Source organism: Aureobasidium namibiae, assembly GCF_000721765.1.
Source record: "Aureobasidium namibiae CBS 147.97 unplaced genomic scaffold scaffold_7, whole genome shotgun sequence".
Lineage (NCBI taxonomy): Eukaryota > Fungi > Ascomycota > Dothideomycetes > Dothideales > Saccotheciaceae > Aureobasidium > Aureobasidium namibiae.
Window position 1 is genome coordinate 356,752 of NW_013581202.1, and position 18,603 is coordinate 375,354.

The following is an 18,603-nucleotide window of genomic DNA, read 5'->3' on the forward strand; positions in this document are numbered from 1 at the left end:
CGCTGGGTGCAGAAGCGCCATCCACCGACTCGATCTTGCCATTGGGTCGAATGCAAACGTAATGCTTGATGTAAAGGCTTGCTTTACGGTAGCGGTCCAGGTAGTTTGTGGCGACCATAGCCGGATCGTCCTGATACTGGAGACAGAGAGTGTTGCCGTTGGTCTGTGTTCTTTTGAGTAGATCGGCGGCGGCCCTAATCTTTGGGACTCTAGTAGATGCAGTCAAGTCATTCTCCAGCTGAGGAAGAGTGGGCAAGATTGAACAACCAGAAAGAAGGCAAGCATCGACAAACATGGCCGTCGAAGTGGCGCCGAGAGCCTCGATACATTCGCGACGCGTCACCCAAGAGAACTGAGCCTGCTCAAAGTCAAGTTTGGTGATTAGCTGATCGATCTCGTACATGAGAATGTCGCTGGAGCCAGAGACAGCGTCACAGAACTCAGTACCGGCGATAGAGGCGAGCTGAGTTTGAGGTCAGTCACGAATGTAAGTCGAATAAATGATGATTCTACCTGAGCACATGCGCTGTGCGGCGCAACGAGAAAATCGACGTCGTTCTTGCGCAAGACATTCTGGACAAAACGGTAGATGTTATCAACGTTGATGGTACCAGCTGTTCAACGAGATCAGTCTTTGGCCTTTCGGCTGTCGAGCGAGACCAAGACTCACACAAAGTACCAAACTCAGCCACAGCTTGTTCGGGTTCAGAAGCACCATACAACTGCCAAGCATTTGCGATGCTCTTAGTGGCGCGAATAGCAGTCTGGAGCCTTTCTTCTTGGCCATTTGAAGTGACTCCGTTAAAGATGAAGTAAGGCTGGCAGCCATGTCTTCTCAAAACGCCAACGTGGTTTGTGATGGTTTCTTCGAGAGCAAATGGAAGGCCCCCGAGTGCTGGGAGTAGCGGTTCCTTTGTGGGAGAAGTTGTGAGTATATTGGCAATGAAGTCCTCTGCCTCGATTCCAAGTCTGCGCTCATTGAGCTCTGCAAATGAGTCGGTATGGCCCAGCTGGGCCGACGCTGCCCATTCGTTGAATCCGGATATCATTGTTGTGAGAAGGTGTCTCCGAGGACAGAGTAAAGTGGCAGGGAGAGATTAGAACTATCAAGGCGATGTGAAAGTGCCTTCTCCGATGTCAACACCAAGTGTATGTGGTTCAAGCTAAAGTGAGAATATAAGGAGAGTCTCTGGAGTCTTTGGCAGACTGAGGTGGCATGTGAAGAAGGGTCCGAGCGCCAAGCTCCACACCTGAAACACACTCACATAGAGCGTCTGTTGAGCGTGTATTTCTTCCATTTCAAGTCCTCAATACTATACAAGAAACAGTAAGAGAAAGTAGTCAAGGAGAAAGCCGACCAATCAAGTGGTATTATCTGTGTCTATTGGGTATCTCTCTGTACGTTCGCCATATGCTGTCATCTCTGTGTGCCTCATTGCTGCCCCAGCCTCATATCTAATCTAAATCTAAAATCATAACTGTGTTGATCATGCACGCTCCAAATCTCCATATTGCCAGCGATATGACTGATAGAAACCAACAGCCAAGATCCCAACCACAATGGCTCTAATGAAGTTTGCTGACTTGGGCTCATCCGTCTGCGCCGTTGCATTTTCTGGTAGGACAGCCCGTGTCGGCGCCATCTTGAGGTGTGATGTTCCATTCTTGGCCTCTCGCGCAGCCAGCGTCTTGACGAGTTCAAGATCAGTCATGAGCTGCTTGTCCAGAGCCTCGACTATCGCAACACACTGCTCGAAGATGTACTGGGCCTCATCAATGATGTCCTTGCGCTCGCGTTCCGTGAGCAGCTCCTCGGCTTTTTCAAGACGAGTCTTGAAGTCGGTCTTGATGTCTTCTCCGTCCCTGTTGCCCGAGAAGCAAAACAGGGTGAAGCCCGGCCTCAAAGTGCCATGAATCCAGTAGTCATGCTTGTCGGACTCGTGATTGACACCCCAGAACTCAGGTCCAGACTCTGTCAGCTGCTCTCTGATCCAGCGGCCGCCAGAAAAGATTGCCATATACATGATCCAGGAATAGGCAACCAAGACATGAGGCTTCTCTCGAGTCTGGCGATAGATGTGTTCGGTGAACGAGTGCAGTTGCTCGTTCGTCACGGCCTCCAAATCAGTACCGGTGGCTGTCTCCAAGTACTCCAAATCTTTCTTGATGGCGTCGGAGCGCCAGAGACCGGGTGGGACTAGTTGCGAGAGCCATTGGCGCAGTTTGTTGTCGTGAGAAAGGTCATGGGCGTCAGACTTGTCGGTCTCTGCGATCAGAACGCGCCAGCAGTTCTCAAAGACGAGGTAAATGTCGCCGAACGTGTTGATGCCATGAGCGTATAATTCGGGAGTCTTGGCGATCGGAGGTAGAGCGAGAGGAAGGCGAGTGACGATAAGCTTGTTCAACCGCGTATGAATGGATCTTGTGCCATGTCAGCGACTCGATCAAGTGTCAAAGTTGAAGAAAGCGCACCGTGTGGCCGTGTTGATCTCGGTCGACAAGTTCTGCGGGGCGGGAGAAGGCGGAGGTGAGAGAAGTTGGGTGGGAGTCTGCAGCGACGCCATGCTGGATCTAACAGGACCGAGCAGCAACCGTCTTCTCTTGCTTTATACACTTGGTGCAAAGGTCAAAGGACTACTGGTCTCGAGAACGAGTCACGAAGATTGCACCGTCACATGGCTGCCGTCAGAAAGCACATGGACTGCGCAGGGCGGCGAAGGCGCCTGGAACTGTCCCCGTCTGTGCTCTCTTCCGATGCGATGGTGCCATCTCGTCGATTCCTCGGTCCGTTTGAGCACGACATGGATCCAATATTTCTTTTCTTCTTCTTTTTCTTCGTGTCGCATGCACGCTCAATAACACACGACCATCCGTGTACCTGTACATCCATTTCTATTTACATAGCTGCACCTGCAGCAGTCCTTTGACACCGTCATCTGATCGTTACTTCATACCGCATTCTTTGCCGTTCGCTGGCGTCCACGCACCCGACCTCCAACACCACTAGTCTCGCTTGCTTCGACATCGCGCACGAGTCCTGGGCTCTCTACTCGTGTACCCATGCTATCGTCCATAAGCCTTGTGCCCATCTTCTTGCTCATTTTTGCGCGATACTCTTGTGCCTCTGGCATTTCATACGTGACTTGTTGACTTGGCGCCGGCGCTTCACCTTCCACCATGCTTGCTAGTTGTCCTGAGGTAGCTGCGTCCAGACTAGGGTGATGTTGGCGGAACGAGACAGACGTCGATGAATTGGACGAGTAGGAAGGCGCACGCCCTAGTTTCTTGTCTTTCCTCCATCTTCCCTTGACTGCTTGCTCGACTGGCGATGGCCCCGGGTGAGATTGCTGTCGCTCATACAATGATTTGATCTCTCCACTCAATCGCACTTTGTTTGCCAGAGCATCGACATTCTCATCTTCTGCCCCCGGCACTACTGGTCGTCCATCTTTTCGTGCCGATAAGGAAGAGGCTGAGCGGTCTTTTGCTTCTTTCGAAGGTGATGCTTTTGACTGTCTTCTGGCGGCGTTGACCTCCGGTGCCATGTCTTGCAATGGCTGCTGCGGCCGAGCAACCTCTATGGCAGTCTTCTCAATATTGCTTACGACCCGCGGTGGGTCATTTGTCGGCATAGAGTGCTGTTCCGGTTCTTGCTGGTCGTAACTTCTGTCATCCGGCACCTCGTCTTCCTCGTCTTCTTCGATAAACGGCCCTCTACTCTTGAGGTGTGCGGACCTTTGCTGTATTGCTTGGACGGGACCTGATTGATATAGATGCAGTGAAGTAGCTACATTTCGTTTTCGAATAGCTGAGAGGCGTTGCACGGCCGGGACATCCTTTCTACAGACTTATCAGCCTAATCCTTACTAGCTAAACTAGCTCGTCCTACCTCTGGTCTTGTGGAGGCGCAGCACTCGTTCCTCGATTAGAAGAGCGATCAAGTGGACGGTGGTCGAGAGGTTGTCTTGATCGTCCAGTTACCACGTAGTCAGAAAAAGACATCTTCCGTACATTTTCCAGACTTTCATAAAGCCATGCGTCTGAAACGACCGGGATTTTATGCTTCGCGGCGTACGATATCTTTTCCGAATTGGCCACATTGCTAGGGACTACTAGAATGGATGTTTTCGGTAGCAGCATTTCATCGTAAGTTGCGCCTATCAAAATGTTAACCTTGCGAGTCATCGTCACGCCTGAGAAGAGTCTCACCTGCGAGTCTGACCACTTTTGCAATGTGCAGCAGATCAGAGCCCATGCCAGTGGTTGCTATCGATAAGTCTGTGAAGCCTGATATCGTTAGCAAATGGCACGGTATATAGTTGAGTTTGAGATGTACCATCGATCGGCAGACCCAAATGTGGCTGACTGAGTACATCGAGCTCGGGATCGATCAGCGTCTTATTCTTAATACATCTCTCTAGCCACCACTCTGTCGCAAGCCACGTCCCAGGAGGAACTACAGGTAACGAGCCCTTCGTAACCGATGTCCAATCACTTGGCAGAATGAGGACTTTCCGTTCATGTACATCGCCATCAGGAGCCGTGCGCAAGGCTTCGACAGAGCGAGACACCCGACCTTCGTTTGAGGTTATGACATGATCAATCTTCGCTGCCTGTCAGGTGAGTTAGTACGTTCCTTGACATAGGCGTGAATTCAGACTCACTTTCTTTTCGTCATGGCCGTGCAGAAGACACAAGAGACCTGAGAACAGACCTGGCTCTTCTTGACGAGGCACAGGCCCAGCTTCCGACGAGACATGTCGAGAGGCAATCTTGGGTCGACTTGGAGGAGTAGCGCTTCGTGGTGGTGTTGCAATATGGTTGCTGTCTGTCCACTGATCGCTCACGAGTTCGGATGCTTCTTCGCCCCCATGCGAGAGGAAGCTGGTCATCATGTTTTGGCTGTGGTCTGCTAGCTTTGCGCTTGTGGTACGTCGCATCTTGCGCTTGCCAGTATCTTCTTTTGCTTCGGTGGCCGACTCTTGACGCCGTCTCTTTCCGAGTGCAGGAGGTCGTTGATAACCACGTACAAAGGCGCCTCGACCTTGGTCCTCGAGTGGCATGAGTGGATGATATAGTGACTCGTCGAGGGCCATGGCTCTATCCAGACTTTCCTCGAGCCATTTTAGGGAAACAGTCTTGATGTTCCAAGATTTTGCCCGATCGTACTTTGCGCCCTTGGGTTTGGCGACGATCAGATGGCTGACTTCTCTTGTGAGGTCTCCATGGTAGTGTGCACCATTATTCCTGATCTTCTCGATGATATGTTGTCTTTCCTCAACTGTGTAAGACGTCAGTACATGGAAGCCAAGGTTGGTTGGCAGCATGCATACTGTCTTCGAAGCCTGTGACACAGATGTGCAAGTTGTAGAATACAGGCAGACGGTGTTCCTGGTCGAGAGCGTCGAGGTCAATGTCTTGATCCTCCATGTAAGAACTGCGGATGGCGTGGATCCACTCGGGCTTCAGTACGCGTATGTCGGGTCTTTCCTTTGCCGTATGTCTGCATTTGGGGGTATCGATGTTGCCGACTATCAGGTGGGTCACGTCGGCGGTCAAGTCGAGACGATGGACGGCTCCCATGCTCCTCGAGAGGTCATTGAGCTTGTCCTGTGTAGAGCAGTGTGTGAGTACAGATGCTATGGTTAAGGAGTGTGAGAGGATTACTGACTCTAAGGTCTTGTGATAATGATGTGCTGCAGAGGACGACGCCCTGAAGAAGGGCTTTGTTGCCTGTGAAAAGTGTTGGTCGTGTCTGCAACACGTACAAAGATCATCCTCAACGGTCTTACCATCTTCTACATTGTCGGGCATGGCTGTGCATATGATTTCTTTGACAGACGCCGCTGGTCTACAGTTTGCCTCGAGGGAGGACGCGAATTCTGTTTGGAACGGCGGGTCCCGCGTCGTTGGCGCGTTCGAAGCAGACCGTTCAATCTAACCCCGCTTCCGCCAATCTTCGGGGCACTTGGACTTGGTCTTGGTCTTGGTCTTGGTCGCGGCATCGGAGGCCGGGCAGCACATCCGCGGTGCGCGGCTATCTTTTCCGCCAGCATTCGATCAATACTCTGCCCAGCAGGCCGTCGTTAATTAGATCATTGCAAATGCATTTGCGCACTCATGCAGTAGTGTCATTCAATCTATATCTGCCTGACAGTACATTGTGGGATCAGCCTGCTCAAAGATCAATCGCATGGCTAGAGGTCACTCAGTGGCTTTGGCCAACTCTCCACCCCTCCAAGATCTGCCATTACATCAATGAAAGCATGCGGATTCCACATCCGACACACGTAACACAAAGACTCCAGGAACGAAAAGGCCCCGCGAACGAAAGGATACTCTGGGGTCGGAAGGTGCGGAGGGTTGAGAGATATACCCACCGTGTCAACCGGAAGACTCGGATTCGCACCTCGTTCCCAGAGCGCGCGTGCCGTTAAGTGACAATGTGCATGTCTCTGAAGGGTGCCCAAAGGACGACGCAGATTTGTCTTTCCCCAGCCGACAAATAGAGACTGGGAAAACAGGACTAATGCCGGAAACCAAAGCTTGTCGCATCCTCCAAAGCCAATCACGGAGACTGCGGATCTCGAGTTTGGGAGCAGATGCCGCGCAACCAGGCAAGACAGAAAATAATGACGAAAGCTAAAAAACGCCCTCTTGACGCTTGGTCATGTAGTTCAGAGCCATAGCCCATAGATAACTCCTACCCTTGTTGCTGCTACCCTCGAGTGATTTCTCATTGTGTTTCACCTCGCCCCGGACCCACGCACAAAACTCGACTCACCGCTGTCCCTACATAATCTCCAGCTTCGCCAGGCGCTTGGTCAGCCAGCACTTCCCCTCGCTCGTTCGGATCGTAGCGGCATCGATTGCAGCAGCAGAGACAGTTGATTTGACTTTGCGTCCCATACTCGGCGACAAGTTGGCTTAGACGGCCTGAAGGCTACACGTGAAAGAGACGTCGATACTCGCTCAAGTCGAATTCTTGTGACCTCATCTCTAACCTTGCGGAACCCACGACCTCCGCACCCATTGCTCAGAGAGCAGGTCACGCACGAGGTACGCGCGTAGCTGGGATTTGCGTACTTGAACCACGCTTGATTCGGTGAGTCTTGCTTGCACTTGGATTTGAACCTGCACATGGTCGGTTGAAGGAAGCCTCGCACACGCTGGCTTGCAACTCTTGGGCACCATTCCTTGTTTTGGCAGGAGCTGCGAATCTGCACGACCTTGGCCAGCGGCATCGCAAGCCTTGACTATTTCAATGCACCCCACACCACGCCTGCCGCAGAGTCACTGTCAATATCCATAGCTAATACACAATGGCAGACGCCTACTCACATCATCGCCGCCACAGCCGGGCCTATTCTCGTCCTTGCGGCTGCTCCCAAGACCATTCGGGTTACTTTGAGCCCCGCAGACCTAGAAGGGGTTCCATCCGCATCAAAAGCGTTCTCGAAGACCCCGACCCCAACCAAGACCCTCCGGTCATCGACAAGTTACGAAGCCACTCCCGCCGCTGTCTATACAAGACACTCTGCGTCCCGACCCACCACGCGAAACGAATAATCTGCTCTATCATCTGTGCCCGACCCAGATCCACACGCAGCTCTTCAGACGCCTCGGTTTCGTCTACACATAGCCTAAGAGGCGCAGTCAAAGGAGGACAGAGATTACCCTTTCTCCAAAACATGAGGGCAAACATCCGTGGATCAATTGGAGGTCCCGTGAGCGGCATGATCTCAAGATCTTCCTTGACCGACGACGTGAGAGCTGCTACAGAAGCTGCAGCCCGTGCACAACATATGAATACCATCATGCCTGGTACAGACCCAAATGACAAACCTCTCGTGTCTGGTAGTGGCGTGAATGTCTCCATCAATCTGGCCGAGCCAGCTTTGTTCTTGCAAGGCTTCGAGCAAAATGACATGGCTAGCGGTAACACGGCTATGCTAAGAGGAACGCTTCACCTGCGTGTGACAAAAGCTGCCAAAATTAAGGCAGTCACTCTCAAATTCAAAGGCCGAGCAACGACCAAATGGCCCGAAGGTGATTTTCCACGCTGAATCTCTGTCCGGGATATTCGACTAACATGGCCTAGGCATTCCTCCGCGCAAAGTTGACTTCGAAGAGGTTGATAACATCATGAGCCATACGTGGCCATTCTTCAATGCTCAATTTCCTACAGCCGAGGCAGGACCTTGTGCAGATCATGTTGAGCTCTTCAAGTCCGGTGGCGCATCGTCCACCACTTCCTCCTCGTCTTTTGGTATTGGCAAGTCCCCGAACATCTCGACTACTAATCTCACCACAAAAGACCAACGAAGGCTGTCATTGCAAGTCAACCAGTCGCGCAGTTTTGGCAAGGGTGAATCGTCAACTGGTGGTCCCTCGGTCGCACAAAAAGGCTACCGTACCTTCAACCCCGGAGATTACGTATACAACTTTGAGCTCCCACTCGACAGCAGACTTCCTGAAACCATCGACGTGGATCTCGGTTCCGTCAAATACGAGCTCGAGGCCGTCGTGGAACGTGCCGGTGCTTTCAGAGCGAATCTTGTCGGAGTTCGCGAGGTGTCTTTGATCAGAGCTCCCGCCGAGGGTTCCCTTGAACAGGTCGAGCCAATCGCCATCAGCAGAAACTGGGAAGACCAGCTTCACTACGATATTGTCATTTCTGGAAAATCTTTCCCTTTGGGGTCACAGGTCCCAATTGCTTTCAAGTTGACTCCGCTGGCTAAAGTGCAATGTCATCGCATCAAAGTACTGGTAACGGAGAACATCGAGTATTTCTGCAGCAACAAGCGCGTTCACCGCATGGAGCCTACGAGGAAGGTACAGCTATTCGAAAAGCGAGCAGACACCCCACCAACCAGCACCTTCCCCGGCAGTTCGATGCGTGTAACCTCGGGAGGTGGTGTACCGTTTGACCAGCGCGAGCGTGCTGCAGCTGGCGAGGCAGTGCAGACAACTGATCCTACCAACCTTCTCGGCAACCTCACAGGTGACCAAGTTGGACCTACTGAAATGGAGTTCAACGTACAATTGCCAAGCTGCTCTTCAAACCGTGAAAGGGAAAGAGCGACCAGGTTACACTTTGACACCACCTACCAAAACATCCAGGTGCATCATTGGATCAAGGTATGTGGATACGGATATTTGAGCAGCGTGCGAGGGATTTACTAACATTACTCAGATCGTGATGCGCCTCTCAAAGCCCGACACGGAAAATCCAGGCAAGCGTAGACATTTCGAAATCTCCATCGACTCACCCTTCCACATCCTCTCGTGCCGTGCAACGCAAGCAAATACATCGCTGCCCGCATACACCAGCCCAGAGTCTGCGAGCAACGGCAGCGCGCTATACGAATGTGGCTGCCCCAACGCACTTCGCCGTCGCAACTCTCCCACCTCATATGTGCCCACACTCAATGCATTGAACGGCATGAGAGAAACAACGATACCACCCACAATCACCGCTCCTAGTCTGGCTCGCCCACAAGCCGCTCATCTGACCGGCGCAGTTCCTCATAACCAAATGGACCGTCCCATCCATCTCTTGCGCGCGCCCTCATTCAATCCCCCGGCCTTCGAAGACGAAGAACCCCCACCACCGCTCATTACTCCTCCTCCTCAGTACGACAGTATCGCGAGTCCGACATCTGGACTGGCAGATTACTTTGCTCGTTTGTCAGATGCATACGATGACGACGAAGACAGCGATGACCCCAGCAGCAGTCGCGGTCGCGTCGATGTACCTCTAACGCCTGGCGCCCGAGTCAACAGGAGTATGGATGTTTCCAGGAGTTGGATACCTCTGGGTGCCCAACTCCATGGTTGAAGGATCCGATCAGCAGAGGGAAGAGAGAATACACAGAAGGGGCACAGGAGTATAGCAAAAAAGGATGCGAATTGATTTATGACAAACGACTTTTTTTTTTCTGGACGAACGAAGTCTTTTTTTTTTGCATAGCGGAAAAACATATGCATGGGAGAATGAATTCTCAGCCAGACGAGGGTACATAAGGCCGGTTCTGGGGAAAATTGAACGACAAATTTGAAAATACATTTGAAAAATACAAAAGTGTTACGATGTGTCTGTTGCTGCTTCTATCGTGTTATGAAAGTCTGAGAGGAGTTGGATCTGGGAGATGACTCTAGCTGCCAAGGGTACTCCCATCCCTGTTTTATATTATGCCATCATGATCGTACATTGTTCCTCTTGAGATGAGCGAAACGAGCAACACGTCAAGTGTCCCTTGCTAGCAGGCTTACTGATCAAGCGAGACAGACTTGACCGTCATGTTGAAGGTTGACGAGGTAAAGTTGCCAGCAGCAGGACCAGCGATCAAGCTATCCAGAACCCTTCTCGTGACATTTCCTGCCACAGCATCCAACTCAGACTGCACAACAGGCTTTCCAATGAGCAACTTGACCACGACCCAGATAGCACTAGGGCCAAAGAACCAGACTGTTTCGGCAAAGATCAATGTCCAGAAGGCCCATGTGATGAGTGTTTCGATAACGTGGACTTTGAGCTTGAGTTTGACCAGACGAATGTAGGTCTTCTTGTCGATTGTCTTTGCGGCTGCGACGAAGCCGAGGGGCTCCGGAGATTGTTGCAGGATACCGCCGGATTGAGGACGACCCTGGAAATTGCGGTCCATCGGGATAACGGGGTCTTCATCGTCTCGGAGCATAGAAGCATACACACGGGTCTCGATGGCTTCGAAAGGTCTGAGAAGCACCAAACGGATCAAAGGCTTAATCTGTCCGCGCAACATGGATTTGAAGAAAGACCAGATGATGACAGCGATGCTGATTCTTACGAGAGGGCCATTGCTGAGTTGAAAGACTTGCTTTTCGCCTCTGGTATCGATGGTGATATTACCGGGCTTCGAAGAAGGAGTGAGCCAGTAGAAGGCTGCTTCGACGAGATCGTCCGTCAGACCATTAACAATGATAGCAACCCAAGCTGTACGCAGAACTCCAAGCCAGGTCATTGGCATACGACGGAACCAGAACTTGTAGCGAGGTTTTGAGATGCAGACGTGTATGAGAGTCGCGAGCATCTGGCATCCAACAAGGGATGTGATGTGATTGGCCAAACCCTCAGAAACGCGGCCACTTTTCTTGATCAACGGAAGCTTGTGGGACACAAACTCAATGCACAGCGATAGAGGTATCATGACAAGATAGACTGCGCTGGCGCTTCCGATACCTCTGAACATGCTTAGATCCCCTGCTTCGGCATTGAGGTGTCGTACTGTTGCGCGGATACTGGAGGTCAAGTAGGCGGACTTGGGTGCCACAGCGGAAACACGTTTCTTGTCCTTGTAGTCGTCTTGCTCGAGGAGGCCATACTTTTCCGAGCCGGAGTCTTGTGAGTCGACACCGCCGGGCAGTGGAGTCTCAATTTCAGACAGATGGGTCATGAGGTGGAGGAAATGACTCAGCTGCTCGTTGTTACTTGAGAGTGTCAAAAAGCACGAGAGACTAGAGTCCTTACCAAGTATTGCCCGGGGAATCCGAGGATCAGAGTGAGCATGGGCAAGAAGCCTTTGAAGATGGTGAGCCAATCGGTGTTTGAGCCTTTGATGGTATTGTTGCCTGTATCGCTTGTTGAGTTTGTGGAGGCCTGGGTTGCTGCGCTGGCAAGGGCGAGCAGGGCCCATTGGCCTGGAATGTCTCCCATTGCCAGGCAGAAAAGTCGTTGGGTTTGGCAAAAGACGATGTGTGTTGGTTCGCGGTCGAAGAGGCTCAGGGTGGTCACCAGGCGAAGAAGTGAAACCACGATAACTTCACTAGGGAGGAATGTCAAGGCAAGTCGGACCTTTATACGTTTAGACAGATCGCATCACGTCCATAAATAAAGTAAGCTATCCAACCCAACCGGAGTCCTGGGAATGAAAATGAGGCTAAGCGATAGCTCCAGAATCCTTCTGAAAGGTAGTTGGTGCCTGGATTCATAAAGCTGAGGGGTGTTTTCGGAAACAGGAGGCGATCATTCCGTCAGGCAGTTACTGCGTTGACTCGTGACCACGTCTAAGCTGTTATTCCCGCAGAAGATGCAGATTGAGTCACAGAAGCTTCATGATAGTGACACCGTAGTGGTAAAAACAGGCCCGAGAAGGATGGAGCTACGACCACCAGATCGGTTCTCTCGGATGGCATACCGTATGAACCACGATATAGTCTCTCACACATGCCGGTGGACCGAGAACTAGATACAGCTTGACGCAACTCAAAGACTATGGTCAGTCGGCAATGATGCAGCGCTACAAGATAGGAGCACTGCAGGACAGAAGTCGTCCCTGGGACGGCGAGCCTCGGCAGGCGCGGCGGCTTCCCGGGGCTGGCCAAAGCGCCCGATGGCGGGGCCGAGCAGTCGCCGTGCGCGTCACTGCCCGACTCCAAGATTGAACTTGTACGGCTTTGGAGATTGAAGCATTATTTGTTCGACAACCAAAATGGCGACCCAAGTAGCATCGACGACACAACGTCCCGTGAGGATCGGCACGCGCAAGTCTATGCTCGCAAGAGTGCAGACTGACATTGTGTGCAAAGAGCTGCGCAAGGCATGGCCCGACCGTCAGTATGAGATCCACGCCATGAGCACAATGGGCGACAACAACCAGACCACTGCGCTGCATGAGTTCAATGCAAAGGCTTTGTGGACCCACGAGCTCGAGGCTCTGCTGGAGAATGGTGACTTGGATCTCATTGTCCACAGTCTGAAGGGTATACCATCTGCTCAGTCATCTGTGTGCAGTTGATACTGACAACAAGCCAGACATGCCCACCCAGCTCCCTCCATCCATGAGCATCGGCTGCATCTTCCCCCGCGAGGACCCTCGTGACGCCCTCGTCGTCAAGCCCACCTTCCCCTACAAGTCCCTCGCCCAGTTGCCTGAAGGCTCCGTCATTGGCACCTCCTCCGTACGCCGTTCCGCCCAGCTCAAGCGTCTATACCCGACCCTCAAATTCGCCGATGTCCGCGGCAACGTCGGCACCCGTCTTGCCAAACTCGACAATCCCGAGGGCGAATACACCGCCCTCATTCTGGCCGCAGCAGGCCTCTCCCGCCTCGGCATGTCCGACCGCATCACCAGCTACCTCGATAAAGCAACAGGCGGTATCCTGCACGCAGTAGGCCAAGGTGCGTTGGGCATCGAAGTCCGCTCCGACGACGAGGACGTTAAGAAACTGCTTTCGGCCGTTGGCTGCGAGTGGACCACCCGCGCCTGTCTCGCCGAGCGCAGTCTGATGCGCACCCTCGAGGGCGGCTGCAGTGTACCCATTGGCGTCGAGACCGAGTGGGTGCGCAAGAAGTCTTCGCTGGGCACCACCATCGGCACGGGCGTCGGTGTCGGCGCAAAGCCCGCTGCAGAATATCACAAACTCAGCGGTGTGGCTGTGACCGGCCGTACCATCGAGGAAGAGGGCGAAAACTCAGACAGCGGCTCCGAGTTCACCGAGACTCTGATCATGCGTGCGCTTGTTGTCAGTTTGGATGGTCAGAGGCACGTTGAGACCGAGATGCAGCGACGCATCACCAGCAGAGAAGAGGCCGATGAGTTTGGATGGGATGTCGCAAGGAAGTTGGTCGAGCTGGGTGCCGAATCCATCCTTCACGACATCAACCTGAACAGGAAGATTATCGAGGAGCAGGGTGATGCATAGGCGTAGTCATAGTAGAATGATAAACAACATGCAACGCGAAAGCAATTGAAGATACCCACGGAGAGGCTATTGATTCAGTTCTCTGTCACTGCTTCTGGGGATTTGTATTTACGAGAGCATTTTGTACTTGTCAGTGTAAAGTAGGCAGGTAAGACAACTCCATGTAAACCCAGAAACATGGGCGAAAAGACACCAATCTATCAATCTCCTCGATGGTCGTACAATGAACCAACAAGAGCAAGGAAACGCCCTGAGCCGAAAAGATGCACCAACATTATTCCATCTATGCAACCTGGCTGATCTTGCATGACCAGCCACTCTCCTGGCTAAGAAGAGGAAGACTATTGACACGTTAGTATATTTTGACTTTAATTTTGGAGATCAGACACATACCTGGCACCCAAACACCAACCCAACTCATTACCCTTGATCTTCTTGGCAATCTTGACCTCGCGATCGATAGGCATCTCATACCCAGTGTGCAGCAGCGCAACCATAAAGTTCAGATCCAAACAAGTCTCCGGACGACCCTGAAGCTCCTTGATAGCACCAGAGATGGGCTTGAAGACGTCCCATGCCTTTGTCTCGCTCTTGGGGCCTTCGCAGACACGAGCAGTCAAGTCCTTGAGTTCGGAAAGAGTAAAAGATTCAGGCATGCCGAGGGGCTGGGCACGGTCGTAGAAGTAACTGAAGAGGTAGACGTCTTCGCGGGCGAATGTCTTGGAAAGCGAAGGCTGGTGGACACCGTTGAATGCGCAAGGAGAGATCTTGCACTCTGACTCCTTCTTGAGGGTTTGCTCGGCGATGGCACGGCACTGAGGCGCGGAACCGGTGGTGGGGCCAGTCATGTTGACGGTAACAGATGTGCCGAGAGCGTGACCCTCACCAAGAGGAACCTTGATCTCACGAGTAGTGCCCGGGATCAAGCAGGGGTTCAAGACAGGCTTGCTCAGCCAGGCGTTGGAATCAGGGTTGGACTTGTGCATGTTGTCAATTACAACCTTGTGCAGATTCTCACGGGCAGCCATGAGACCGTAGCCCAGGTACGAGTGCTGGTACAAGGTGAAGTCACGACCACCAAAAGAGAGCTTGTACTTGTGGTCGCCCTCTGCAAGCTGTTCGGGCATGCCGCCATCCTTGGCCTGGGCAAATGTAGGCTCGAAGACAATCTGAGTGCTGCCACCACCGAGATCAAAGACAGCAGCGGTGGGAGTCTTGTCAGGGCCACCAATCTTGCCCAAGAGGTAGTTGGTTGTGATCCAGGCGTAGACACCCTCGTCCTTGCCGTCCATGACCTCGACACCTCCGTTGGCTTCGCTGACGACAGGGAAGGGGTATTGGGTCTCGAGACGGTTGCGAACAGCCTTCAGGATGGCGTTGCTCTTCTCGGGGCCCAGCTTGCGCAAACCAGCAGTAGCCTTGACAGCAATTGGAGTGCAGCCCTTGAGCTTGTCGGGCACGTTCTTCATGGCAACGGCAAGCAGGACATCCAAGCTCTTTGCGGCACCCTCTGCGTCCGAGTCGTATGAGCTGAGTCCAGATCCGCCGTCCTTGGGCTCAGTCATCTCGAAATCTTCGTTCTCGAGTTCGGGGGTGGGACCGCAGTTGTTGAAGCGGTAGACGTGTATGCGCGAGCCAGTGCTGCCGGCATCAACCATGAGAGCGTATTGGATCAATGGCTTGTTGGCCGAGTAGGGGCGAGTGCACTTGGTAGCGCCGATAGAGGGGTCTGAGGCAACATCGCTGGTAGGGAAGGTCGCTGCTGAGCCCGACGAGCCGGGCAGCAGGTAGTATAATACAAACAAGACGAGGGCAACAACGCCACCCGTCTTGATGTAGCGCGATCGCTGACCTTGGTTCATCCAGCCGGCCTTCTCCTGCATTGAACCAGATTTTGAGCTGGGCGCGAAAGGGTCGTAGTTGGACGAGGCGAGGGGTATGGATTGGCTGTGGTTACGGGAATGCGACGAGACTGACTTGCGTCGCCGCGGCGTGGACGAAAAGCTGAGATAGGACCAGAGGCTGGGTCGTTGTTTGACGTCGCTCCTAGCAGACATGTGGAAGTTTCGCTCGAGTACAAAAGTAATTACTCGCTTTCGCAGAGCACACCGGCCGATGTTTTTGTGGGGATCCTCTGTCTGGCCAGATATGCGACTATTCTTAGGACGGCGGGAAACTTTGATGGTTTGTTGTGCTTTTGGCCTTGCAGCACCGCTCTGATGCTTCGGACAAGGTTGCGAGGCAGGTTTAGAAGCCTCTTGGAGAAGAAAAGCCAAAATATACACACTCCCTTTCTATATGCCTTCTGCCTTCCCCTTTCCCAAAACTCATCCACCTTGCAGGGCTGAGAGACCCCTAATTCTGATCCCTGATCCTATCGCCGGATCTATCACTCTTGGCCTTGTCCGCCACTAGTGACTGGCCCGCTGACTACACACAGAGGCATCAAATAGATCTCCCCTGAGCTGTTTCCCAGAAGAATAGAATTGTGATGCGAGACAGCCACTAGTCTTTTGCCTGCATCTATCGAGATGTCTCGTTCGGTGACACGGGCCAGAACACGCCGACTCCAGGCTCCTGTCCGATGACGCCTCTCCAGATGTTCCAACAACATCCAGCATTTTCCACGCCTGTGTCTTTATAAAATACATAATTGCTCTCTGTTTCTTGGACCTTGACTCTGCTATACCACAGTGCTTTTTTTATCATGGATGTTCAACTATATGTCTACGACCTCAGTCAGGGCCTTGCAAGAATGATGTCGCAAGGTCTTCTGGGTGTCCACATCGATGCTGTCTATCACACCTCGTTAGTCTTCGGAGGAGTTGAGTATATGTACGGCCAGGGTGTTCAGACATGCTATCCGGGTTCAACGCATCATGGTCAACCCATGGAGAAGATCAAGCTCGGCAAGACAGAAATCCCCTTGGATGATATCCTGGAGTATCTGGACTCGTTGAAGGAGACTTATACCGCCGAATCCTACGATTTGTTCAAACACAACTGCAACAACTTCTCCAACGATTTCGCCATGTTCCTCGTCGGCAAAGGGATTCCGGATCACATTACTGCTCTACCCGAAACAGTACTCAACACTCCCTTCGGAGCCATGATGAAAACAAGACTCGACGCAGAGATGCGTCACATCACACAGGCTGCTATACCTCCGGAGAACAACCCCATGATCCAGCGTCAACGTAAGGAGCAGAGAGATGCAGCCAACCGCGGACAGAACGGTCCTTCTGCTTCTGCTTCTGCTTCTGTCTCTGCTCCTGTTCAACAGAACGGGTCAGAACAGACTACTCCCCCCAAGAAGAAGCCTAAGAAGATCGAAGTCCGCAGTGCCGACCATTCGGATCAGACGAATGGCAATGCTCATGTCCAGCCTCAGGCAGCTCAATCGGCGCCGAAGAAGCAACCCAAGAAGCTCGAAGTTCGCGATGGCGCTGCTGCGAAGGCTGACGGTGTACACGGCTCTGTCTACAACGTGACCCAGGTTAATTCGGTCGATAACCTTCTCTCCGGCGCAAAGGACAAATGCGCTGTCATCTTTTTCACGTCAAGTACGTGCGGACCTTGCAAGATGGCATATCCCACATATGACTCTCTCGCAGCTGAGCACACCAAGATTCCATTTATCAAGATTGATATCAACGAGGCTCATGCACTTGCGTCAAAGTATCAAATTCGTGCAACACCTACATTCATGACTTTCTTGCATGGTAAGAAGGACAATGAGTGGACGGGTGCAAATCCTGCGCAGCTCAAATCGACTGTCGAGTCTCTTATTCAGCAAGCTTTCCCTCCCCATCCTCATCTCCAGGTTCGTATGCCTACTCTGCAGCACGGAAGACTCGGTCCCATTACATACTCGAAGATTCCACCACTGGACAAAGTTCTGGCCAAGATGGGAGACCAGTCGAAGGACAAGGCTGTGGTTGCTATGAAGAATTTCATCTCTGCTCGCACTTCCAGTGCTTCAGATCTTCCGGCTCTGCCAGATCTTCCTGCTTTCGCACGCTGGCTCCGCCATTCGCCTAGCCAGCTATCACCAGATACGCTGTTCACAGCTTACGATGTACTGCGTTGTGCCCTTGTCGATCAACGGGTCAGCGGATGGTTCACCGAAGAGTCTGCTCCTGGAGACTCGGAGACACTCACATTTTTGATCAAGCACGTCTTGACTCTTGTGGACGATGACACGTGCCCTTACAGCCTGAGGCTTGTCACCATTCAATTGGCATGTAATCTGTTCACGTCGGACTTGTTCGTCAAGTCAGCGTTCAGTAGCAATCACCACAGTGGGCTGCCGGCAATGCTCGTACAAGTGGCAACCACGAGCTTGCTCGCTGAGCCCGATAAGCCGGCAGTTCGTGCTGCTGCTTCTTCGCTTGCTTTCAACATTGCTGCAACTGTTTACCGTACTAGAAGAGAAGAGAACCGTGAAGCGCTGCAGGAGTCTTCACAGGTAGAGCTGGCTGCTAGCTTGTTAGAGATGATGACCACGGAACTCGAGAGCAGAGAGGAGAAGAAGGATGCCTCTGGAACGGACATGCTCAAGACAGCAATCTTCGCTTTTGCTTACTTGATCTACTGCGCACCTCAAGGTGGAGAGTTGCATGATCTTTGCAGTGCTCTGGACGCTAAGGCTTCGATTCTGAAGATGAAAAGTATCAAGGACTTGGACAAGGTTGCAAGTGAGGTTGGCGAACAGCTGTTGGGAAAGAACTGGTGATATAGTAAACACGGTTCGCCCGGCTAGTCCACGATAGACATTATGAGATAGAGTTTAACACGAGAAATCAAATGAATCACTACAAGATATACTCTCATAGATTTTGGAAAGACGTGGTGTTTTTGTGTTGGAGATGATGGCTTTAGGGCCTCCAGCGCTTCTGCCACAGCCCGGCCCGGGTGCCT

General features: G+C 52.4%; 8 protein-coding genes across 8 annotated transcripts; 3 read left to right on the top strand and 5 right to left on the bottom strand.

The window, feature by feature from the left end:
* Nucleotides 1–1,487: 1,487 nt before the first annotated feature.
* M436DRAFT_72184 (heme oxygenase-like protein) lies at nt 1,488–2,564 on the bottom strand (the record flags this gene model as incomplete). The annotated part of the gene is made up of 2 exons (XM_013572735.1): nt 1,488–2,421; nt 2,473–2,564. The coding sequence occupies 2 exons, from the start codon at nt 2,562–2,564 to the stop codon at nt 1,488–1,490; spliced, it is 1,026 nt and encodes a 341-aa protein (XP_013428189.1).
* Nucleotides 2,565–2,948: 384 nt separating this feature from the next.
* M436DRAFT_45324 (uncharacterized protein) lies at nt 2,949–3,632 on the bottom strand (the record flags this gene model as incomplete). Its single annotated transcript, XM_013572564.1, has 1 exon — nt 2,949–3,632. One exon carries the CDS (start codon nt 3,630–3,632, stop codon nt 2,949–2,951), a length of 684 nt encoding a protein of 227 aa, XP_013428018.1.
* Nucleotides 3,633–3,885: 253 nt separating this feature from the next.
* M436DRAFT_45096 (uncharacterized protein) lies at nt 3,886–5,719 on the bottom strand (the record flags this gene model as incomplete). Its single annotated transcript, XM_013572512.1, has 6 exons — nt 3,886–4,157; nt 4,210–4,287; nt 4,337–4,613; nt 4,665–5,281; nt 5,334–5,610; nt 5,672–5,719. Coding segments are annotated over 6 exons (1,569 nt in total), but the record flags the coding sequence as incomplete, so codon positions are not given.
* A 2,017-nt stretch (nt 5,720–7,736) lies between these two features.
* Nucleotides 7,737–9,841, top strand: M436DRAFT_72187 (uncharacterized protein; the record flags this gene model as incomplete). Its single annotated transcript, XM_013572736.1, has 3 exons — nt 7,737–8,049; nt 8,102–9,141; nt 9,197–9,841. 3 exons carry the CDS (start codon nt 7,737–7,739, stop codon nt 9,839–9,841), a joined length of 1,998 nt encoding a protein of 665 aa, XP_013428190.1.
* Nucleotides 9,842–10,271: 430 nt separating this feature from the next.
* Nucleotides 10,272–11,695, bottom strand: M436DRAFT_45611 (uncharacterized protein; the record flags this gene model as incomplete). Its single annotated transcript, XM_013572611.1, has 2 exons — nt 10,272–11,456; nt 11,510–11,695. 2 exons carry the CDS (start codon nt 11,693–11,695, stop codon nt 10,272–10,274), a joined length of 1,371 nt encoding a protein of 456 aa, XP_013428065.1.
* A 775-nt stretch (nt 11,696–12,470) lies between these two features.
* M436DRAFT_44634 (porphobilinogen deaminase) lies at nt 12,471–13,683 on the top strand (the record flags this gene model as incomplete). The annotated part of the gene is made up of 3 exons (XM_013572431.1): nt 12,471–12,741; nt 12,794–13,331; nt 13,461–13,683. The coding sequence occupies 3 exons, from the start codon at nt 12,471–12,473 to the stop codon at nt 13,681–13,683; spliced, it is 1,032 nt and encodes a 343-aa protein (XP_013427885.1).
* A 283-nt stretch (nt 13,684–13,966) lies between these two features.
* On the bottom strand, nt 13,967–15,545 carry M436DRAFT_44726 (nucleoside phosphatase GDA1/CD39; the record flags this gene model as incomplete). The annotated part of the gene is made up of 2 exons (XM_013572455.1): nt 13,967–14,024; nt 14,077–15,545. The coding sequence occupies 2 exons, from the start codon at nt 15,543–15,545 to the stop codon at nt 13,967–13,969; spliced, it is 1,527 nt and encodes a 508-aa protein (XP_013427909.1).
* Nucleotides 15,546–16,390: 845 nt separating this feature from the next.
* M436DRAFT_44845 (DUF862-domain-containing protein) lies at nt 16,391–18,418 on the top strand (the record flags this gene model as incomplete). Its single annotated transcript, XM_013572472.1, has 2 exons — nt 16,391–16,880; nt 17,118–18,418. The coding sequence occupies 2 exons, from the start codon at nt 16,391–16,393 to the stop codon at nt 18,416–18,418; spliced, it is 1,791 nt and encodes a 596-aa protein (XP_013427926.1).
* Nucleotides 18,419–18,603: the final 185 nt, after the last annotated feature.